General features: G+C 43.3%; 1 protein-coding gene across 1 annotated transcript in view; it reads left to right on the top strand.

Moving 5' to 3' along the window:
* LOC124595230 (DNA-directed RNA polymerase I subunit RPA2) overlaps positions 1–25,251 on the top strand; it is a 237,958-nt gene that overhangs the window by 160,871 nt on the left and 51,836 nt on the right. The window contains exon 16 of the mRNA XM_047133886.1: positions 14,123–14,258. Coding sequence (XP_046989842.1) covers positions 14,123–14,258 — 136 coding nt within the window. The remainder of the gene's footprint in view (positions 1–14,122; positions 14,259–25,251) is intronic.

Raw genomic sequence — 25,251 nt, 5'->3', positions numbered from 1 at the left:
TGGCTACTCTATGGGAGGAGGGCCAGGCTTGCCACCTTGGGCTGAAACCCTTTCCCCCTTACCTCGTCTGTACGAGGACGGATGGGGACACTTTTACCGCCACAAAGTCATTGTTTTTTGTGGAAAATATCGCGGACAAGTTTGGTAAAGTGGAGTCTATTGTGTAAGATGTGGTCGGGCTCCCTGTTGATCAAAGCTTCTTCTGCCACCCAGTCCACAGCTCTTCGTGCCTGTGATCCTCTTGGCAATGTCCCAGTGTCTATCACTCCTCACCAATCTCTGAATATGGTGCAGGGCATCATTTTTCATAGGGACTTCATCCTGCAAACTGATGAGGAACTCCAGGCTAATCTGGAGCGGCATGGCATTCATTTTGTTCGACGTGTGCAGAAGGGTTGCAAAGACAACTGCACCAATACTGGCGCCTTCATTCTGGCTTTCGAGGGGGATAACCCTCCCAGAGAAGGTCAAGGTTATGTGCTACAGATGCGACGTGAAACAGTACATCCCTCTACCTAAGCGGTGCTTTTGGTGCTTGCATTTTAGGCATATGTCTTCCCGCTTTACAGCGGATCCTTTGTGTGATGACTGTGGCCTCCCAGCCCATGAGGGAAGCCCTTGTGTTCCGCCGTCTGTGTGTGTCAACTGTGCTGACTGCCCCTCCCCTCACTCACCGGATTGCCCAGCTTACGAGAGAGAAAAGAAGATACAAGAATACAAGTCCCTGGATTTCCTGTCTTACACTGATGCTCGCCACAAGTATGAGAGAATCAATGTGGTGTCACTGTCTTCAACATCTGCCTCTGTTACTTCCTTTCCTCCTCCTCGTCCTCCCTTGTCCTTACCCCAGCCCCGCCCCACTCTCCCTCCACCTTCCCTGCAATTCCCACGACTTCCCATCAGGGAATCACTCCCTCTCCCCGGCTGAAGAAGTGGCCCCCTTCTTCGGCATCTGCTGGTGATCGGGCTCCCTCCCAGGAACCCTCTCTCCGGCCAGAAGATTCTCACCACTACTCGGCCACGAGGCACACCATCTGTGCACCCCAAGGTTGCCTGCTCTCTTTCAGTCCCCAATCTTGCTGATGCCTGTACTCCCTCTGTGTCTTGCCTTGCTCCACCTCAGAAAGAGGAGAATAAGAAGAAGAAGAAGAAGAAGAAGAAGAAGAAACATAAATCCCAAGACAAGGCGCCCTCGGAGGTGCTAACTCCCCTCTCGCAACCTGAGTGTGACATCTTATTTATGGATGTCACCCCATCCTTGTAGGTGACTACTACTGACAAAGTGACCTGACCTCCTCCTCGGCTCCTTTGTGCCTACCTTGGATTCAGGCCACACGATCATCCAGTGGAACTGCAACAGATACTATTGTCACTTTTACCGGAAATGCAATGTCTTGTCTCATCTTATTCTGTGCTCTGACTTGTTCTCCAAGAAACGCATTTCTGTGATGGCCACTCTCCAACTTTACATGGTTATCAGGCATTCTGTCGAAATTGTGCTGGCCCTGGGATAGCATCTGGTGGGGTCTGCACTTTGGTTCGCTCTGATGTCCTTAGTGACTGGATCCCCGTACTTACCACCTTGGAAGTGATGGAGTGCAAACGACTCCAGCAATCACCCTTTGCAATGTCTACTTCCACCCAGGTCAGCCACTTGCTTATGTTGCACTATCTACCTTAATCTATTAACTCCCATCCTCATTTCTCCACCTTGGGGATTTCAATGCCCACCATCCACTGTGGGGGAGTGTCACTTCAATGGGTCGGGGTATCCTAATCGACCAACTTATCATGGACTTCGATTTGTGTCTCCTCAACGATGTTTCCCTTACCTACTCCAGTGCTGCTCATGGCCCCTTCTCCGCTATTGATCTCACGATCTCCTCCCCTGCCCTTGTGGCTTCCCTGCATTGGTCATCCCATGATGTCCTTTGTGACAGTGACCACTTTCCAGTGACACTATTGTTCCTGTTGCCACCAGGCAGACAGGCCCCCACGTTGGGCATTCCGCAGGGCCATTTGGCCTTTATACATGTCTGCCGTCCGCTTTGACACCTCCCTCTTGAATTCCATTGATGTAGTCGTGCAAGACATCTCTGCTGCTCTTCTTCATGCTGCTGAAACTACTGTCCCCCTATCTACAGGGCCCCCTTGTCATCAGCCGGTACTGTACTGGACCAAGGACGCCGCAGTCGCTGACCAGGATCGCCGACTCGCGCTGCAGCAATTTAAGCGACACCCTTCCCAGACCAACCTCCTCACTTTTAAGCATCTCCGTGCTAAGGCTCGAACCATATTGAGCGGAGTAAAAAGGAATGCTGGGGGCGCTATGTTTCCTCCCTGGGGACATGTGCCTCTTTATCGTAGGTGTGGTCAAAGCTGCGTAGCATTCTGGGCTGCCAGCAACAGTCAACTGTCCAGGGTCTGAACCTCCAAGGAGCTCTGTGCACCGGTCCATTGGTCCTCGCGGAACACCTTGTGACACACTTTGTGATGGCATCGTCGTCTGCTTCTTACCTTTCTCCAGCAGAAACTCAGAGTTATACAGACCCCCCTCCATTTCATCCCACAGCACGTTGAGCCCTATAATGCACCTTTTGCTGAATGGGAATTGGTGCAGTCTCTTCGCTCTTCACAAGACACAGCCACAAGGCCAGATTCCATTCACAATCAGATGATTCAACACTTGGACGTTCCCCAGAAGCAACAGCTCCTCAGGGTCTTCAATCACATCTGGCTCACAAGTGCTTTTCAGTCAAAATGGCCTGGCAGTATAGTTATCCCCATTCTTAAGCCTGGGAAAAACCAGATTATGTTGTGTACTCAAATCTCAGGGCCTTGTGACCTCTGTTGGGCCTCTGGTTACACTGACGTTGTACGTTGATGATGTCTGCATCTGGTACAGCTTCCACTTGGTGGCGTTTGCTGAGCACCAGCTCCAAGGTGCCATCCAATGGGCCTCTGCGCGGGCCACTGCCCATGGCTTCCAATTTTCGCCTCCAAAAGCGGGTTATGCATTTTTGTCGTTGTCCCACAGTCCACCCTAATCCAGAACTTTATTTAGGCAACCAGCTCCTCGATGTTGTAGCACAGTCACGTTTCTTGGGTCTTATTTTTGATAACTAACTGACGTGGCTGTCCCACATTTGCTACCTAAAGACTACATGCATGCGGAAGCTTAATGCTCTCCACCTCCTGGCCTACACATCTTGGGGTGCAGACCGTTCCACTCTTCTCCATCTTTACCATGCTCTAGTCTTGTCCAGACTCGAATCTGGTGGTCAGGTTTATATCTCAGCAGCTCCTTCCATTTTGAAACTCCTTGACCTTGTCCATCATTGTGGAGTGCATCTGGCTATTGGTGCCTTTCGCACTAGTCCTTTTGATAGTCTCCTCACAGAAGCAGAGATTCCCCCTCTACACATCCGACAGAGCCAGTTCCTTGTTTCTTATGCAGTCGCCATTCGCCAGTTCCCTGACGATCCTGTGTACCCTGTGCTCTTTGCCTATGAGGGTTGTCTCCCTCCCTCGTAACATCCGCCCGTGGGTGGGATTGCCAGTTGGCGTGCGTCTAATTACCCTCTGCCGGAATCTCCATCTGCACTCACTGTACTGCACCCTGTGTCTTTTCTCCCATACCCCCCACCTCTCCCTTGGACGGTGCCTAGACCATGGATTAGGACCGATCCCTTCCAGGGTCCTAAGGTCTCTGTTGCTCCTGTGGTTTACCGGCATCCTGTATGTGCCATCCTTGTAGAGTCCCAGGGTGCCACCATCTTTTACGCTGATGGTTCTAAGACTATTTATAAAGTGGGATATGCTTTCATGTCTCCTACTGGCTTCGAGCACCATTTATAGCCGGGATCATGTAGTATGTTCACAGCAGAGCTTCGAGCCATTCACAGGGCAATCCTTTTTGTTTCTCAGGCCTCCCTCCATAGTGTTTCAATTTGCTCTGACTACATGAGCAGCCTGCAGGCTATCGATCAATGCTACTCTTGCCACCCCTTGGTTTTTGCCATCCGTGACCTTCCCTCTGCCCTTGAGCATGCCGCCTGTTCAGTTGTCTTTCTCTGGGTCCCAAGTCATGTGGGAATCCCAGGGAATGAATTGGCTGACTGTTTGGCTAGAGAAGCAGATACTTACCCCATTTCCTTCCACGATTCCAGCTGCGGATATGCTAATCTACGTCAAATCTCTCTTTGCCCAACAGTGGAATGCCATCTGGAGCACTACTGCTCATAGTAACAAACTCCCCACAGTCAAAGAGTCTACTGCAATTTGGGGCACTTCTTTCTGCCCCTGTCCGAAGGAGTCCACTGTTTTATGCCGTTTATGTATTGGCCATACCTGGCTCACCCATTGTTTCATCCTATGTAATGACCCACCCCCACAATGTGGTTGTGGCGCCAGACTGATGATAGCTCACATATTGGTGGCATGTCTCCTTCTTTTGACCCTTCGTGCTAAGTATAGCCTTCCTGCTTCCTTAAATTTAATATTAGCAGACAATCCATGGATGGTTGACCTAGTTCTTGATTTCCTCTGTGAAAGTAGTTCTTATTTCCAGATAGAAGGTTCTCCTTTAGTCTTGGTTAGTTGTGGTTGAGACTTCTTTTGCAGTCTTCATGGTCTGTGACCCCACGACCACCCGCCTTTTTTCCAGTTTTTAGATTTGGCCTCACCTTTTATGCTTTTACTGTGTGTTTAATGTTCATTCTTTTAATTCTTTTATAATTTGACTCCTCTGACTGAATCCATCCACTTTTAACAGACGTTCTTTCTTATGTAACCCACTTCGGAACAGCAGGATTTCGACCCCTTAATCAATCAATCTGTGGCAATACTGAGACCAAATGCTATTGGCAGTGGCTAATTAAGGAAAAGGATACACACACAACCAGTTACCAATAATTTATTTAAAGAAAAATACAGTAAAATTTTCATTTATGCTTGTAAAACACAACCACCCCTGCAGAATTTACCATGGCAACTTGACCACTTCCAAGTATTTGTTACATTAATAAGCTGTTATTACAAATCTACAAAAAATAATTTTAAAAAATCAAGGAACTCACGAAATTTACCCTTTTATGGTAAGAAATGAGATCTTTATAATCAGCTGTTTACCAAATGTATGGTGGTGTTTTTTTTTTTTTTTTAAAAAAAAGGAAATGTGGTAAATCAGCCATATACAAGCAGTGTAATCAAGAGATTACTTTTACTGACCAATGCCTTGAAATCACCATTTAATTAAAACTCAGACCCTCCAAAAGGAATCAAAAAATTACAATAGTTGGGATACAACATGTGAAAGAGTTAACCACTTCAGCAACAAATCCATAGTAGCTCCCTCTTATCAAAATTGCTTCAGATTCGCTTTGGAATCTTTGCGGGTGGAGATGTATTTCTTTTGGATATCCATAACAAAAAGGAGTTGTGTCCACAGCCAATAACCCTTATACATATGAACAAGATTGTTTTCTTATGTAAGTGCAGAGCAATCCCTGGTTTCACAGCCAGTACATTCCAAGAGTAAAGCCACAAAAATAGACATGAAACAATGAAATGTAACTGATAATTACTTTAGTCTAACAAGGCAGCATCGTTACAGGAAGAATACACAGCTTGATGTGCACTACATACACCCATAAAATGCTACCAGTGTTTTAACATAAAGAATGTACCATGAAAATATAGACTCACATTGTGTGCACTTCACTATAACATGCATCAGTATGAAGCAAACCAATGACCATATATCCTCATTCCTCACTTGATGCTGGACACACCGGTTAAGCTCAACAGGCTCCTAAGGCTCCACTCAAGGCTAAACACGCTTAGCACTCATGCCATTACATTTGTCTGTCATACTGCTTCCACTGGGAAGAATTCGCGCTCTGTACCATACAGTGACTTCTAAAACGTAGGTGACTCATTAACAACTGCCCAGTCTCTACAGTCAGGAGCATCAACCATACTGTCTAGTCTGATCAGAAGTCACCATTTCCCTGCTCATCCCACACACACATCCACTCCAGTCACATGACCCGCTCCACTTTTCTGCTTCAGAAGTGCTAGCCAGCAATGGTGCCAACTTTCGTAACAGTTCAGAATACTGTTACTGACTTCCACGTTAAGAAAATGGTTTTCGTGCATATTTTACATCAGTTGTTAGATATGGTATAATTTTTGGGGTGTTGGAAAAAACAGACTACCTCATTGCCTCCAAGCTACAGAAAAAAATAATCGTGATAGGAATAAATATAGGAGATCATGCAAACCATTATTAAAAAATCTCGGCTTAATAATTCCTGATATGTTTACGTATGAAACATTCGTCTATGAGTAAAAAAAAAAAAACACAACTTTTTTGAAGGATATTCTTTTACACATGCTTATGAAGCAAGGCTTATATCAGACTGCATGTTGCCTTGTCAAAACTTAACTTGTCCAGAAAAAAACTCCATATGACATTGCTTTAAAGTGTAGCAGTAAAATGCAGTCAAATTTCAAAGACTACAAGCCCAAAATTACAGAAGCAAATGTTAAAAAGTACTTAAAAAGCTTACGTTATTACAGTGTGGAAGACTTCAAACAATGGAAAATCCGGGATGGAATGTAACAGTATTATGAAAAGGAAGACAAGTAGGAACTGTTATATCCAATACGAGAAAGCATTCTTAAAGCAAAAGCTGCTGAACTAATTGTCTTCAGCATTTGTAAAATGTGATGTTCCCAGCTTAGTTTGCAGTATAAGTTAATGCTCAGGAATTTGGTTCTATCGACTGTTGGTTACTGAGTGTCATTCAGTATTCCTCTGTATTTTGTGACTTGATCTACATTACATAAAATTTGTCTTGCTTAGATTGACAGTGAGAGAATTAACAATAAGCCAGTTAAAGAGTTTGATAAAATGATGTTTGTGACTGTTTAACAAGTTTTCTGCAGTGCTAGTGGTGGTAACAAACATGATAAATATGCACCTGACTCTCATTTACAGCTGCAGGTAGATCATTAGCATATAGTGGAAACAATGAAGGACAGTGGACAGGACCGTGGGGAACTCCATTATGGATACAGTAAACTCTCGCTAATCCAGTCCTTGCTAGTCTGGCATCTCAGTAATCATTCCTACATACAGCCTCTAGTTGCTGAAGCACAGGTGACACATACAATAATGAATTCTCATGTCCATCAATGTTGTTGGGTAATTATAATGTGAAACAATGCTATATGTGTTTGAAATTGTGGCTTTCTTTACTGTTCAGTATCATGGCTACTGAACGGAAACGCATTATGCTAGACCTCAAGCAGAAACTCAAAATTAGACATACGTTGAACTTAGGTTCTTCACAGAAAGTGCTGCTGCTGAGTACAGTGTTAGCTGAGCAACTATTTATGACAGACGAAGAGGTAATCAGAAGTGTACAGGAAAATTATGATCAAAGTGATGAAGAAGAGGACATAGTAGGAGACAACATGAAAGTATCTCACACTGCCGGTGCTGAAACTGCAGACGTCTTCCTGCAGTACATTATGCAACAATGAGAAACATGCAGTACCAATATAATGCTTGAGTGATAAAGCAGACTGCTGTTGCTTATTATCATTGCGACAACTTAAAATTTGGGTCATGTTTCATAGGGAGTGATGCTGAAGAACTCAGTTTTTATGAAAATGAATGTGTCTTTGGATTTAATCCTTATGTCTGTACACTAAATTTAAGACACTCTGAGTAATCGGCATTTCTGCTAATCAGGCACCCATAGGTCCAAGGAATAGCCAGAGTAGTAAGAGTCTAGTGTAATATCCCAGTCTGGCATGGCAACTACTCTTGATTTCCAAACCACAGCTTCCAAAAGTACTTTACACTTTGTATTAGTGAGATAAGATTTCAGCATGTTACTTAATCTGCCCCCAATGCCATATTAATGGCCTCTCACTAACAGTACTTGGTACATCATGCAATCGATAGATGTAGTCGGATCACACAACGTACCCGCTGGTGAACTGTTTTTCTTTAGGGACTCTTAAGATATCTTCCACAAACGAGTTGATTGTCTAGGTTCTTGGGTTGTTCCTGGCAGTGGAGCAGGAGTGGTGTGCACTGTGACAGGAATGCGCCAACACAAGAATGTGTTATCCAGTTTCATCCCGTAGCGGTGGTGAAAGCAGTGGCACCAGTGCCCAGCAGCATCACTGACCACACTGTGTGTGCAGTGTTGCTCATTTTGAGCATGGCTGTTATCAGATTCAGAAAATGGGTGAGCAGGTCATGCTTGATTGTACCGTAGACTGCATGTAAGGGAGGCACCACCAGCTCTGCACAAAGTGTGTGAAGTTCCGTGGAGTCACACTGTGGTCATCTGACAGTAGAACTGCTGTCAGCATCAGAGTCTGTCTGCAGGAAAGGAAGGTGGGTGGAGGTGGCACGTGGACACTCCCACAATGATGGATGATGCTCTGCTCCCTGGACCCACTGGTTAGGCCACCAGAACAGCTGCTGAATGATGGTGCCCCAGCTCCCCATCAATTTTGTCCAACATCGAGGCTGGACGACTGCGAACGGAGTAGATCACCTACCGCCAGAACAGAAGTAATATTTATATGGGGCCGGCCCGTGTACCTTGCTACTGTGAGGTGCCAATGGCATCACTTGGCCTGGCATTCTTGTCTGTTCAGCTGCTCTAGTTACCCTGGTTGCAGCTCAGAAGTGACCTGCTAGGGCGGTGGCGTGCATATTTTTCTGAGTCAGTATACTGAATAGTTTTACTTTGTTCGACTAATGCCTTCTTAGTCCTCTCTGTATGGTCATCACAGTGATGGCATCCCTCTCTCCCAGTGATGCCATTCTGCTGCATTGGTGTCTTGGACACCCAGCTCTTGCAATTTGTAGCAATTAACTCTGTCTTGTGGCTCTACTACATGCAATATCAGTGGTCCTCTCTTGTTGGCATTTCACCTGGCTGCTGCTTACTGTCTTGCTTTGCTCGCCATTTGCACTACCAGGGGAAGACTTCAAAATTTTACTCCGTGCACAGCTTATTATTCTGTGGCACTTCAGTTCATTGTTGAGTTAAGGATATGGCTTAGAGTGGTAGTTTGATAGCTTGCTCCAGATAATGTCAAAGCCTGATGAAGGTCAATTTTTAAATAATGGTATTTTAAGTTCTCTGATGGTTATAGGAGATAATGTCATTTCATCAAAACTGTTTGTAACTTGTATTTGAGAATTGTAATGCTGATTTGTCGTACAGGTTATCTGCTCATTGCCACTTATGAAGTATTTATTGAAGATCTGGAAAATCTCTTGGTTGTCAATAATTTCATTATTTTGTTGTTAAGGGCAATATAGGAAACCTTGAGGGAGCAGTACATATTTAATATTTTATAACATTCCACAGTTCATTGCTTAGTTAAGGATATGGCTTAGAGTGGTATTTTGATAGCTTGCTCCAGATAATGTCAAAGCCTGATGAAGGCTTTTTGATTTTGTTACATGAATAATTGATTTTGTCCAACAAGTGCATATTTTTTGCATTTTCAGTAACCTCAAATGCTTACAATACATTTTGTAGAAGTTCTTTTTTCACAGGGTTATTTAAAGATTGTCATTCAAGGTATAGGTCTTGTTTCCTTTTACAGGGTTTTTTGGCCTGCACTCTGTAGATTCTTTTTGGGAATATGTTTCTAAACAGCAATGCAAATTCATCACTAAAAAATTGTTACTGCTGTATTTGGTAAGAATGCAGCTTTTATCTTGCGAAGAGTCTGATGGATTTGAAACAAAATGATCATTGAAACTTCCTGGCAGATTAAAACTGTGTGCCCGACCGAGACTCGAACTCGGGACCTTTGCCTTTCGCGGGCAAGTGCTCTACCATCTGAGCTACCGAAGCACGACTCACGCCCGGTACTCAAGCACGACTCACGCCCGGTACTCACAGCTTTACTTCTGCCAGTATCTCGTCTCCTACCTGTAAAGTTCGGAAGGTAGGAGACGAGATACTGGCAGAAGTAAAGCTGTGAGTACCGGGTGTGTGTCATGCTTCGGTAGCTGAGATGGTAGAGCACATGCCCTTGAAAGGCAAAGGTCCCGAGTTCGAGTCTCGGTCGGGCACACAGTTTTAATCTGCCAGGAAGTTTCATATCAGCGCACACTCCGCTGCAGAGTGAAAATCTCATTCTGAAAATGATCATTGTTAACTATTTCACTTAGGCTATTTTGAGCCAGTAAATTAGTGTGATCAGATTGCTGGAGCCATTTAAGAGCAGTAAGCTTCGTTTGAGCTGCTGCATTTAGAAGGGTATCTAACGCTTTTTTCATGACGTGTTTTAAGTGCATTCTGTGGTTAGTAAACAACTTTCTACAAAAATTACTTACACCCACAACACAAGTATTATTGAAAAGCTTGCAAGTTGTCTTTATTTTATTGTTTGTGAAATATTGTCATTTACATAGGACTGTGGGATCAAGTCATATCCCTAGGGCATATTCACAACAAATACCTCGGAGTGATGAAGCACCAAATTTTTTCCTTGAGCATTCGTGTGATATTGTAATCTTCATTGCAGGTTGTGTTGTTAGAATTCCTATTAGGATAACATAATCATTTTTTATGCTTTCAGGAATGCAGCTCACTATGACTTCTTGAATTTTAGATTAAGATTTCATGATTCCACAAACTTCAGCACTTCTAAAATTTAATTAAAAAATTTTGGCTGTACCTCCCCAATTACTGTTTTCAACGATATGTACATGTTGTTTTGTGACGGGTGGTGTTCTTCCTGACCCCCTCCCCTCACCCCTTATGCCGGCCGAAGTGGCCGTGCGCTTAAAGGCGCTGCAGTCTGGAACCGCAAGACCGCTACGGTTGCAGGTTCGAATCCTGCCTCGGGCATGGATGTTTGTGATGTCATTAGGTTAGTTAGGTTTAACTAGTTCTAAGTTCTAGGGGACTAATGACCTCAGCAGTTGAGTCCCATAGTGCTCAGAGCCATTTGAACCTCACCCCTTATCCAACTGTCACCCTCTCCAACAGAATGCTTATTGTTTCTGGAACTTCTAATTCTAATTACTGGAATTTTAGGATGTGGCCCATCCAACTTAACTTTTTTCCAACAACTTTCACTTTTTCGCACTGAAACATTAGCCGTGGTCTTTTTAATGCTTGAATTATTTTTGATACCGACCAAGCCACTGTGAAACTGTTACTAGAAGAAAGGAGATTAAATTAGAAGAAAGAAGATTAAATTTGTTCACATTCATGAACCTTCTTTCTTTTATTTTAGGTGATTTCTTCAATTCTGGCAATTTATCGACCCCACCTTGTGGCAGTCCTTGCATATTTTACTTTGACCTTATAAGCATATTTTCATACTCCAGACAACAATTCTCTCTTCATAGACTGTTGATTGCACACTGTACACTTGAAATGCATGCATTAGACTTCAAGAATTCGCTTTTGCATTTCTATCTTTTTGGCTGCATCGCTGGAATTTTAGCAATAAAGTCACTTACACCTATACACATAGCCATCTCGAAACATTGGCTGAAGGAATAAACAAATGACTGAACTAATACCACTTTCCAGGGAATCTCACATATTTTACTAGAATTTTCAATAGCAAAATTTTTGATCCCATAGAGTCATCTTTCTCATCAAATTCTCTGTGCATGATTCTGAAGTGAACTGTGATTTACTTCCCTTTCTGTATTGTTTTCTTTCCAGTCTCCTAAGGTGTCTAATGTATTCTGAAACCAGTGGAGTACCATTAGGTATTGAGTGTGTTCATGCTAGGCTTCTTGAATGCTGTGATAAAAGATAAAATTACTATATGTGTGAAAAATTTCAGTACAGAATGGAATAACATTGTCATGCCCACAGTGGAGCACCACAACAACCACTACTGCAGACTGCCTTATCACAAATGCGTAAAGTTTTTCTGTTCATTTTGTAATTGTATTCATCATCATCATCATCAGCATCCACATTTCCAGATAAAGGGCTCCCTTTTCTGTGTACTATAGTTTTCAGCTACATGCATCCATGTTGTTGCTTCATTTTACTATTTTCATATCCCCACCTCCCGTTAGGCTCTCTCTTCTTTCATTTGTTTGAATCCAACAAAGAACTTCCTTTGTCCATACACCATCTGTTCACTGACTTCATGCCCCACCCACCCCATATCATTTTCATTACAGTTATAATTATATCTACCACTCCAGTCTATTTCCTGTTTCATTTGATTGTTTCTCTCTCTGTTCCAGTGATTTCCAACATTTATCTCCAAAACCCTAAGTTTCTGAATGATTTCCACATTTAAAGTTACCACCTTCATAGGTCGGTGGTTAGCATAGCTTGCTGCTATGCAGAGGATCTACATCTACATGGTTCCTCTGCAATTCACACTTAAGTGCCTGGCAGAGGATTCTTTGAACCATTTTCATACTACTTCTCTACCATTCCATTCTGGAATGGCGCATGGGAAAAAGGAACACCTAAATCTTTCTGTTCGAGCTCTGATTTCTCTTATTTTATTATGATGATCATTTCTCCCTACTACATAGGTGGGTGTCAACAAAATATTTTCGCATTCGGAAGAGAAAGTTGGTCATTGAAATTTTGTAAATGTATCTCCCCATGAAGAAAACCGCCTTTGTTTCAGTGACTGCCACCCCAACTCGCGTATCATATCAGTGACACTCTCACCCCTGTTGTGTGATTACACGAAATGAGATGCCCTTCTTTGCACTTTTTCGATGTCCTCTGTCAATCCTACCTGGTAAGGATCCCACACCACACAGCAATATTCTAGCAGAAGATGGACAAGTGTAATGTAGGCTGTCTCTTTAGTGGGTTTGTTGCATCTTCTAGGTTTGATACCCAGTACTGACAAGGATTTTTTTCTTGCTGTAAGGACTGGAATGTGGTGCACTCAGCCTTGTGATGGCAATAATTGATTAATTATTAAGGAGCTATTTGAGTGAGAAGTAGCAGCTACCAGGTGAAGAAAGCCAACAACGGCTGGGAGAATGGTGTGCTGTCCCTGCGCCCCTGCATACTACAGTCTATGACATCATTGGCAGAGGATGACATGGCGGTTGATCGCTCTCGGTCAGGGTCAGAACATGGAGCTTTATTTTTTGCTGTGCTTGCCTCATTGAAAGTCCATATCACACAGTCATAATTAATAAAGGATAACATACACTGATTGTAAACTGTCCGTTTCAGACACATTAGAAGCTTAGCTTTGAAAGCTCATGTGATCGCCCTTACTTCAATATGATTCTTGCTTTTCTTCGGTTGAAAGACTTACTTCTTGTCAAATTATGCAATCAGATTCGGTTTTTCCATATTGTTTTAACACCACTTATTAACTTAATTAGAAAGTATATTACTATGAATGTTTTAGCCATATCCACCAAAAGGGAATCTCCGCTCATTAACTGCTTACTGCATTACTTGAAGGCCAGTAGTTGGCCATTGTTCATTATTTGAAAACTGAGATCAAATCATGCAAAGGTAGTTATTGGCTTACAAATTTAGCCATGCAGGGTCACCTTCCAAGACTCATCACCATGTTTTTTGTTTGTTACTACTTTCTGTTGTGTGTCTATATAGATGCACAGTCTCTGTAGCAAGTAAATGATGTAATTAATTGACATTATTCTTTGTGTTGGCTGTTATTGTGATTTTCTTACAGTCAGCCCTCTGTTGAAGTTGCCAGTTATCTACACTCTGAACCACCTATCTTGAGAAATGTGTTTTCAGCGCCACCTCTTTTATTCTGACCCTTGTGTCAGAATAATGTATACCAAATCTCCATCATCAATTCGACCTATTTTGTGTCTATTTAGGCATTTTAGCCATAGCTTTCTTTCCTTGAGACTTTGTCATCAGCTTTTACAAAAGATTTGTACGAAAGTTCTGGTAGAATGTAAATACTTTAGGAATGAAGGAGTACACTCACTAAAGAACAGAAGCATTGAATTGTCAACTGGCACACACAACTCAACATTTCTTTTTTTCGATGAGTGGTTTCCTTTATTCCTGAAGCTTTTAGGAAAAAGATATACAAACTGATCTCTGATTTTTTTTTTATTTTTTTTTTCTAGCTACTATGATGCAGAAGAAGCTACCTACCGCACTGGAAAATGGAAAGGATCAGAACGTGCCTACATTGACAATGTGCGATTGTGTGGTGCTGTTGGATCTTCCAAGAATAAGGCGTGTATTACATTTAGAATTAGGGTAGGTTTTTCCCAGTTGCATTTGTTCAGCCAAAACTTCTCTATCATAAGCTCATATTAAACAAATTATTTGAAAACTGTAGCAAAAGATACATTGCTACTTACTGTCAAGGAGACATATTTAGTTGCAGACAGGCACAGTTAAGACAGTTGCATAAAGCTTTCGCCCACACCAAAAGAGAGATACACACCATTCAGACACACAAGAAGGCACACCTCATGCACACATGGCCACCATCTCCAGCATCTTGGGCCAGAGTAAAGCTATCATATAGGATGCAAGCAACAATCTGGAGGGGGCAAGGAAAGTAAAATATTTGAGTGAGTGAGTGTGTGTGTGTGTGTGTGTGTGTGTGTGTGTGTGTGGGGACGGGGGGGGGGGGGGGGGCAAGAGAGAGAGAGAGAGGCGAACACTCTCTGGCGGAGTGTGCAGGGACTTGAAAGCCAACAGGTGCAGCGTCAGGAGGTTATGGGTCAGGGAAATGAGGAAAAAAGTGAGGCGTCAGGAAAGATGGATGGGTGCATTGGTGCAGGGTGGCAAACAAAGAGGATAGTATGCAAGAATGGGGCGGAGATGACAGAACAGAAGAGATGGAGACTGTTGGGTGGAGGATGTTGGAATAATATGTTACCATAGGTTGAGGCTGGGATAATTACAGGAACCGAGAATGTGTTGTAAGGATAACTCTCATCTGCGTAGTTCAGAAGAGCTAGTGGTGGAGGGGAGGATCCAGATGGCTTGGGTAGTGAAGCAGCCATTGGAATCAAGCATATGTTCAGCTGTGTGTTGTGTCACAGAGTGGTCTACGCTGCTCTTGGCCACAGTTTGGCAGTAGCCGTATGTCCTGGTGGACAGCTGGTTGGTAGTCACACCAATATAAAAAGCTGTACAATGATTGCGGCAGAATTGGTAAATGACTTGGTTGCTTTCATAGGTCGCCTGAACCATGATGGGGAAGGATAAACCTGTGACAGGACTGGAATATTAAGGGTTGATTGGGTGGATTGCGCAGATCTTGCACCAGGGTCTTCCACAGGAATATGATCCTTGTGGCAAGGGGTTGGGATTGGGAGTGGCATAGGGATGCACTAGGATGTTGCAGGTATTTCTGCCTCCCACCCTCTTTTTCAGCCCTCTGCCAACACACCTGCCCATCTTCCCCCCTCCCCCCCCCCCCCTCCTCTTTCATTCCTTTCCCCTTCACCCTGCCACACAACATCCTGATCCTGTGCTTGTTGGCATTCCAGTCCCTCCACACTCTGTCAGACAGTGCTTCTCTTTCTACCCACCTGTACAGTACTGGCCCTGCCCCCCCCCCCCCCCCCTTCAAATTGCTGCTTGCATCCCACATGATAGTTGTTACCTATCATCAAACCATGAAATGAGTGACACCCTACCCAAGATATTCCCACCCTTCCTAAAGTGGTGTTCCGTCACCCACCCAATCCCCGCAACATCCTAGCCCGTCCCTATGCCACTTCCAATCCCAACCCCTTGCCACAAGGATCATATCCCTATGGAAGACCCAGGTGCAAGACCTGTCCAATCTTCCCACTTAGCACTTCCTACTCCAGTCCTGTCACATGTTTATCCTCCCTCATCAGGGGCTGGGCCACCTGTGAAAGCAGCTATGTCATTTACCAGCTCTGCTTTATATATTAGTGTGACTAGTAATCAGCTGTCCACAAGGATGCTCGCTCACTGCCAAACTAAGGTCAAGAGCAAAGTAGACCACCTTGTGGCACAACATGCAACAGGACATCATGCTTGATTTCAGTGGCCGCTTCTCTACCGAAGCCATCTGGATCCTCTTCTCCACCACCAGCTTTTCTGAACTGTGCAGATGGGAGTTATACTTGCAACATGTTCTCCTCTCCTGTCATTATCCCGGCGTCAATCTGTGGTAATGTACTGTCCACACGCCCTCCACCCAACAGTTTCCACTCCTGTCCTGTCATTTCCTTCCAATTCTTAACTCACTCCCTCTTTGTTTGCTACCCTCTGCAAACACACCCACCCATCTTTCCTCACTCCAATCCCTCCCCCTCCCCCATCTCCCCCTCCCCCATCTCCCCCTCCCCCATCTCCCCCTCCCCCATCTCCCCCTCCCCCATCTCCCCCTCCCCCATCTCCCTCTCGTATGTGAATAGGATGGATGGCACAAATCCCGGAATTGTGATTGCCTGGTGAAGAAACCAGTGACAAAACTGCTCCTGATGTGGACAATCTGTTGCTAATAAGCCCTGCACACACTTTAAGTGATAAGGTTAGTAACAATTATCATGGAGAATGTTTCACACGGTTATCTGGCTTACCCTGTACTGGTAGGCCAAGTGCCTGGTACTGACATGGTGGTTGCCTTCCTCTGTGTTAGTCAACTTTTTCCTCCAAGTCTGGTGTCCAAATATTTCACGTATGTCTCGGACAAACAGCGAAACAGTGTTGCAAACATTGAATGCTGGGGTTGCTGTCGGTGGCGATAGGTCTCCTGATACAGCCTGCCCTAAATGCAGTGTTTACTTTGTCATATGACTGCATGTCAGCTTGTGGCTGTGTTTTTATCATCTTATTGTGCGCAGTCAGCATTGAACCCAAGGATTTCTTTGTCCATAGTCGTATTGCACCACGTGTCTCACCTTCCTCCCAACTCACGCACATGTAGTACATTTCTGGTGCTGTTAGTGCAGTGCAATACTACAATGCTTAGAGTAAAAGCAACAAAGCTTGAACAGTGATCTCAAGTTACACAGCACCTGGAGGACTAGAAACATATTGCTGCTGTTTTACGCCTGATGGAAAAACAACCTCTAATCAGGAATGCAGTTTCAGGTTCTTCTACAGGACCTGATAAATTTTCAGTTTATTCTCAAGATTAATGTATGGCATTTCTTTCAGCTGATGCATCTCTTTCTAAAGTAAATAATGTAGTGTTAAGGAAGTTTCTCTACAAGTATTCAAGTTTTGACACTCTTGAGAGAAAGAACTGTATTCCATAGGGTTACCAACAAACTCTACAACAAATTCAGTCCATATGAGAAAAATGAGAAAATTTGGGTTATGTTCGACCAGGGACAGCCAAGAATTCAACGCACGTGCAGGGTTCTGGGACAAGTGCCGTAGCTCTTTGGCCTGGCTGCACACTTCCCCCACTGCCACGCCATGCTGTATGTGCATGATTGGGGGGGGGGGGGGGGGGGGGACCTCAAAACACACCGCATTTAAATGGCAATGCAGTTGAACAGCATACAACTTGGTTTCATATTTCTCAACAATGCAGATCACTAAAAAAACAAAATTTCAGTGTTAGTTAATTATTTGCGGTGCACTAAAGATAAATTGTAATTTTTATCTAGTACAAATTATTGACACACGGACACACACAGACAATTTCACAGATTTTTGGCCTCAGATTACCACATAATTGTGATTTATTTGGTTTTGAAATTTAAAAAAAAAAGCTATTCAAAACATTTTATGTGGAAACTCTTCCCAAGGATTAGAGTTTGTGGATAGTTTTAACATAAAGCAATTTGTCTTTTAAATAGGAGTTACACTGCAGATCAATTAGTTCCAACTGCTCATTCACATGGGCACTTTCAGCTGAAGCGAAGTGCCAAATGGCTTCGAAAGCAGCTCGAAAACAGATGTTACATTGACATTTACTTCTAAACCTTTATAAAACTATCCCTGTAAATACTATCCTTGTAATTCTTTCAAGGCCACAATGAATTCTTCAAACCTATTTTCTTTTACCAACAGTGAATTTATAGAAATAGACAGTGTTTTTGTCAGAATTTGTCCCTTCCACAATACCATTCTCTTTTTAATGGATCTCTATCAAATCAGAAAACAGTTATTTCTCACCTTACTGTCAAGATGTATGTAGTCAAGACCATTTAATATGTGAGATCTGCAAGCCATTCTGGATGTTCTTAGTGTCATTCCTGCTTCCTTTTTTCTTCAAAAATTGAGCAGTAGTGTGTTTTAAACTGAAAAATTGTTCGAGGCATGCCTCTTCACCAAAATGCTTTGCAGTAACACATAAAGTCTCCATACTCTTTGTCCAATTCCATCAAAAACTATTGCAGTCTGCAGTGTAATTATGTGTGTGACCTCAGAAAATTTACTATTCATACCACCAATCTCATCAAGTGCTTAATTCCTGCAATCTTAGCATGAAGTTCTTTTTGATGCATATAACAGTGAATCCCATCTGCCAATCATTGTAGGTTTTTCCTCTTTCATTGTCAACTAACTCTTTAAATTCTTTCTGCTTGGTGTCGCAATGTTGTTCCATAGCAGATATAGCATATTTGCAGTACCTGTTCAGTATGTGACTGTATATTGCATAATCTAACAATGGAAAATCTAAGAGTTGGCCAAAACCTCAAATGTACGGCAGTCTTTTCATTGTGCCTAGGTGTCACTCAGTGTCTCCCGTATATAATTCTTATCCTCCTCTACTGTCATTCCTATACGTTTTTAAGGACTCGTGATGAAAGATTGCTAGACTACCTCTGTTTTGTGCTAACAGCCACTGGACCTGTGAGCTTCTTTTATACCATGAACATGTAGCGAAGGGTGAATAGCACACACGCCACAGTTCTGCTGAATTGAAGGAAATGATGCCTACAGAAAAATGCCGCATCACAAAGCTAAATGATCTGTTCCACTGTATCGAATAGTACTGAGTGGAACCAGGACATGCTAAGCCTTGGCCCACATGCGGTCCATACATTGGGCTCGCATGCTGTTTGGCATGCCGTAGCGAATACTGTATTAGACGAAACTTCAGACTCTATGGGCAGGAAAGTTGCAAAAGTCGTTGTTGGAGTATTACAATGCAATGAAATGATTTTGAAGAAATTTTTTTTTTTTTTTTTTTTTTTTTTACTAGTAATCCAAACCGTGTTGTGGTTGGAAGATTACTTAATGAAAGAGTGCAAATTCTGTGGGCAAGTGGTGTAAAGTTTGACAACTTTTTACTGTTAATAACAGATGCTGCTAGATGGGTAGATCACGTAACTAATGAGGAGGTATTGAGCAGAATTGGAGAGAAGAGGAGTTTGTGGCGAAACTTGACTGGAAGAAGGGATCGGTTGGTAGGACATGTTATGAGGCATCAAGGGATCACCAATTTAGTATTGGAGGGCAGCGTGGAGGGTAAAAACCGTAGAGGGAGACCAAGAGATGAATATACTAATCAGATTCTGAAGGATGTAGGTTGCAGTAGGTACTGGGAGATCAAGAAGCTTGTACTGGATAGAGTAGCATGGAGAGCTGCATCAAACCAGTCTCAGGACTGAAGACCACAACAGATGCTGCAACATATATGAAGAAGGCTGCGACAAGTCTTGTTGTTATTCTAAAATGATCCATGTTACATGCATTGCACACAGTTTACATAGACTATGTGAAGAAATTAGAGCATTATATCCTAATGAGGATAAATAGATTTGTAGTATGAAAAGTTTGCTCATTAAGTCACTGAGAAAATTTCACATTTTCAAGATGACAAAATCCCAACACACCACTGCCATCCACTCCAGTAATAATGCAGTGGGGAACTTGGCTCACTGCAGTGACTTGACCGTTTTGCCTCAGTAATTAATGTACTGGGTGAAGATTGTGAAAATTCCTTGGAAATCCATCGGGAAATGTTGAGTGACACAGTGTAAAAAATGAGTCGACATATATATCTGCTAACTTGTTTCCGTTGCAGCACAATTGACAAACCTGAAAAGAGAGGAGAGATCTTTCTGTTAGAAACAGTTCACCATGTTTATGATGTCAAAAGAAAACATAACAGTCTTAGCAGTCTATAACACAAATGTTACAAAATAAATTTAGATGTGTGTTTGAAAACAATAGGGGGTTCCCAACCATGTGCAAAATAATGAATTTGTTAGGTGGCAATCAAGAAGAGGATATTGATATGAGTGCAAGCAATGTTCCCTGCTGTCAACTTGCCAGACTGACACCTTGTGACATGGAGTGCTAATTTTCCCCATGTAAGGCAGTGTTTCAGGATAACTGGCAGTCATTTGTAATGTATAACCTGAGAATACATCCCACTGTGTATTGTAATTCCTCAGCAAATAATGAGGGATGGCATAAACTGTGTTCATAAGTACTGCATATTGTTCATATTCACATAAAAACTGAACTATAATTATTTTTATTTTTTTTACCACATATTTCAAGCCCTCTTAAAACATAAAAACTAAATAGCTTTCTGATTTTTGACGCCTAAAAATATGAATCCTAGTAAAAAGAGAGTACATGTACAGTGTTTTCTGCAGACAGCTTTGAAGCTATTCAGACGACAGGTGTGCCACGGTGAGTGAGTGAAATTGCTCGGCAGCTGGAAAGGAATTCAAAACTAGAAGTAAGTGGGACAGTACAATTCTTGTCGATAAAGTGTCAAAATTGCACACAGATTCACCATAAAGTTCTGACAGTACATGGACCAAATGCAATGTTGCGTCCAGCTGTAGAGAAATGGTACCAACACTTTGACCAAGGTTGCCTGGATGTGGGTAATGCTGATCTTGCACCATGCACCATATGATTTATATGTTTTTGGCACTCTGGGGGAAAGAGATTTCCCAATGATTAGGATACTGACTAAGTGCTTCTCGAATGGATCTGTGACCAAGGAGCAGATTTCTATTCTCAAGGAATTGAACAAACGGTAGAATGTTCCAACCATCGCTTACTAAGACTTGGTGACTCACTGAAAAATAGTGCTGTGTATGTGTGTCACTTTGAAGTGTAGTGCAGCATTCAGTAAAAGTTACTTCACCTGCCCTACTTTTTGAAGTCTCCTTGTAATGAACATGCAGTGTTGTTAAGACTACTCTTCTTATCCCTATGCAAGTGTAAAAGAAGTAGCGCTAGCATGGAGTTTACGTTTTGTAACTGAGATACTATCTCGCCCTCAATTTTTATGTGGAGTAGGCATTAGTTTGTATTTATTTGATGTGGTAAGTCTGCATGTGTGTACAAACTGAAGGAGCACTGAACTTGTACCTAAGAGGAGCAGGGTTCAAATCCTCATTCCATTCCTTGGTTACCCTGCCGCCGTTGGATAAGCAGCTGAGCAGCAAGTCGTATACTCCTAGCTCACTCGTTTGTTACATAGTTTAATTCTTAATTTCTTTGCGTGTTTTTGGTACTTGCATTGTTTAATTCATAAATTTCGGGCGTATTATAGTATTTGAGAGTTGTAGCATCGCGTTTTAGTACCTGAATAGTGTAAATTCGCGTAGTCGTTTGTCTACTGTTTTTGTTTTGATCGGCCAGTGTCGGTTGGTCACAGTCAGTGTGCTCCCTGCCGCCGTTGGATAAGCAGCTGAGCAGCAAGTCGTATACTCCTAGCTCACTCATTTGTTACATAGTTTAATTCTTAATTTCTTTGCGTGTTTTTGGTACTTGCATTGTTTAATTCATAAATTTCGGGCGTATTATAGTATTTGAGAGTGTAGCATCACGTCTTAGTACCTGAATAGTGTAATTTCGCTTAGTCTCCCTCCGCCGCCGAGCAGTGTCAGCAGTGCGCAAGTAGCAGCATTACTGCATTTACTAGGCAATCTTGTATTTTAATAACCGTTTAAATTTTGTCGATTTGTTTCCGCTCTCTGTAGATTAGTTCAGAAGTTCTTTGTAAAACAGTTTTTAGCATGGATAGGGACTGCAACTGCTGTGTTCGGATGCAGGCTGAGTTGGCATCCCTTCGCTCCCAGCTTCAGGCAGTGTTGGCTTCGGTCACACAGCTTGAGGCTGTTGCCAATGGGCATCACTGTGGGGGTCCGGATGGGGGTTTGTCGGGGACGGCCAGCTTGTCCCACGCATCCCCTGATCGGACTACGACTGTGGTTGCCCGGGATACTGCCCGCATTGAGGCTGATCCCTCACCTGTGGTAGAGTGGGAGGTCGTTTCAAGGTGTGGCAGGGGGCAAAAGACATTCCGGAGGGCTGAACGGAAAGCCTCTCCAGTTTGTCTGACGAACCGGTTTCAGGCTCTGTCTCAGGCTGATACTGATCTTCGGCCTGACATGGCTGCTTGTCCTGTTCCAGAGGTTGCCCCTCAGTCTGCAAGATCCGGGCAGTTGCAGAGGGTGGGCTTACTGGTAGTTGGGAGCTCCAACGTCAGGCGCGTAATGGGGCCCCTTAGGGAAATGGCAGCAAGAGAGGGGAAGAAAACCAATGTGCACTCCGTGTGCATACCGGGGGGAGTCATTCCAGATGTGGAAAGGGTCCTTCCGGATGCCATGAAGGGTACAGGGTGCACCCATCTGCAGGTGGTCGCTCATGTCGGCACCAATGATGTGTGTCGCTATGGATCGGAGGAAATCCTCTCTGGCTTCCGGCGGCTATCTGATTTGGTGAAGACTGCCAGTCTCGCTAGCGGGATGAAAGCAGAGCTCACCATCTGCAGCATCGTCGACAGGACTGACTGCGGACCTTTGGTACAGAGCCGAGTGGAGGGTCTGAATCAGAGGCTGAGACGGTTCTGCGACCATGTGGGCTGCAGATTCCTCGACTTGCGCCATAGGGTGGTGGGGTTTCGGGTTCCGCTGGATAGGTCAGGAGTCCACTACACGCAACAAGTGGCTACACGGGTAGCAGGGGTTGTGTGGCGTGGGCTGGGCGGTTTTTTACGTTAGATGGCCTTGGGCAAGTACAGAAAGGTCAACAGCCTCAACGGGTGCGGGGCAAAGTCAGGACATGCGGGGACCAAGCAGCAATCGGTATTGTAATTGTCAACTGTCGAAGCTGCATTGGTAAAGTACCGGAACTTCAAGCGCTGATAGAAAGCACTGAAGCTGAAATCGTTATAGGTACAGAAAGTTGGCTTAAGCCAGAGATAAATTCTGCCGAAATTTTTACAAAGGTACAGACGGTGTTTAGAAAGGATAGATTGCATGCAACCGGTGGTGGAGTGTTCGTCGCTGTTAGTAGTAGTTTATCCTGTAGTGAAGTAGAAGTGGATAGTTCCTGTGAATTATTATGGGTGGAGGTTACACTAAACAACCGAACTAGGTTAATAATTGGCTCCTTTTACCGACCTCCCGACTCAGCAGCATTAGTGGCAGAACAACTGAGAGAAAATTTGGAATACATTTCACATAAATTTTCTCAGCATGTTATAGTCTTAGGTGGAGATTTCAATTTACCAGATATAGACTGGGACACTCAGATGTTTAGGACGGGTGGTAGGGACAGAGCATCGAGTGACATTATACTGAGTGCACTATCCGAAAATTACCTCGAGCAATTAAACAGAGAACCGACTCGTGGAGATAACATCTTGGACCTACTGATAACAAACAGACCCGAACTTTTCGACTCTGTATGTACCGAACAGGGAATCAGTGATCATAAGGCCGTTGCAGCATCCCTGAATATGGAAGTTAATAGGAATATAAAAAAAGGGAGGAAGGTTTATCTGTTTAGCAAGAGTAATAGAAGGCAGATTTCAGACTACCTAACAGATCAAAACGAAAATTTCTGTTCCGACACTGACAATGTTGAGTGTTTATGGAGAAAGTTCAAGGCAATCGTAAAATGCGTTTTAGACAGGTACGTGCCGAGTAAAACTGTGAGGGACGGGAAAAACCCACCGTGGTACAACAACAAAGTTAGGAAACTACTGCGAAAGCAAAGAGAGCTCCACTCCAAGTTTAAACGCAGCCAAAACCTCTCAGACAAACAGAAGCTAAACGATGTCAAAGTTAGCGTAAGGAGGGCTATGCGTGAAGCGTTCATTGAATTCGAAAGTAAAATTCTATGTACCGACTTGACAGAAAATCCTAGGAAGTTCTGGTCTTACGTTAAATCAGTAAGTGGCTCGAAACAGCATATGCAGACACTACGGGATGATGATGGCATTGAAACAGAGGATGACACGCGTAAAGCTGAAATACTAAACACCTTTTTCCAAAGCTGTTTCACAGAGGAAGACCGCACTGCAGTTCCTTCTCTAAATCCTCGCACAAACGAAAAAATGGCTGACATCGAAATAAGTGTCCAAGGAATAGAAAAGCAACTGGAATCACTCAATAGAGGAAAGTCCACTGGACCTGACGGGATACCAATTCGATTCTACACAGAGTACGCGAAAGAACTTGCCCCCCTTCTAACAGCCGTGTACCGCAAGTCTCTAGAGGAACGGAGGGTTCCAAATGATTGGAAAAGAGCACAGATAGTCCCAGTCTTCAAGAAGGGTCGTCGAGCAGATGCGCAAAACTATAGACCTATATCTCTTATGTCGATCTCTTGTAGAATTTTAGAACATGTTTTTTGCTCGCGTATCATGTCATTTCTGGAAACCCAGAATCTACTATGTAGGAATCAACATGGATTCCGGAAACAGCGATCGTGTGAGACCCAACTCGCTTTATTTGTTCATGAGACCCAGAAAATATTAGATACACGCTCCCAGGTAGATGCTATTTTTCTTGACTTCCGGAAGGCGTTCGATACAGTTCCGCACTGTCGCCTGATAAACAAAGTAAGAGCCTACGGAATATCAGACCAGCTGTGTGGCTGGATTGAAGAGTTTTTAGCAAACAGAACACAGCATGTTGTTATCAATGGAGAGACGTCTACAGACGTTAAAGTAACCTCTGGCGTGCCACAGGGGAGTGTTATGGGACCATTGCTTTTCACAATATATATAAATGACTTAGTAGATAGTGTCGGAAGTACCATGCGGCTTTTCGCGGATGATGCTGTAGTATACAGAGAAGTTGCAGCATTAGAAAATTGTAGCGAAATGCAGGAAGATCTGCAGCGGATAGGCACTTGGTGCAGGGAGTGGCAACTGACCCTTAACATAGACAAATGTAATGTATTGCGAATACATAGAAAGAAGGATCCTTTATTGTATGATTATATGATAGCGGAACAAACACTGGTAGCAGTTACTTCTGTGAAATATCTGGGAGTATGCGTGCGGAACGATTTGAAGTGGAATGATCATATAAAA

This window comes from Schistocerca americana, chromosome 2 (assembly GCF_021461395.2).
Source record: "Schistocerca americana isolate TAMUIC-IGC-003095 chromosome 2, iqSchAmer2.1, whole genome shotgun sequence".
In the NCBI taxonomy this organism is placed as follows: Eukaryota; Metazoa; Arthropoda; class Insecta; order Orthoptera; family Acrididae; genus Schistocerca; species Schistocerca americana.
This window is presented reverse-complemented; position numbering and strand designations above follow the sequence as displayed.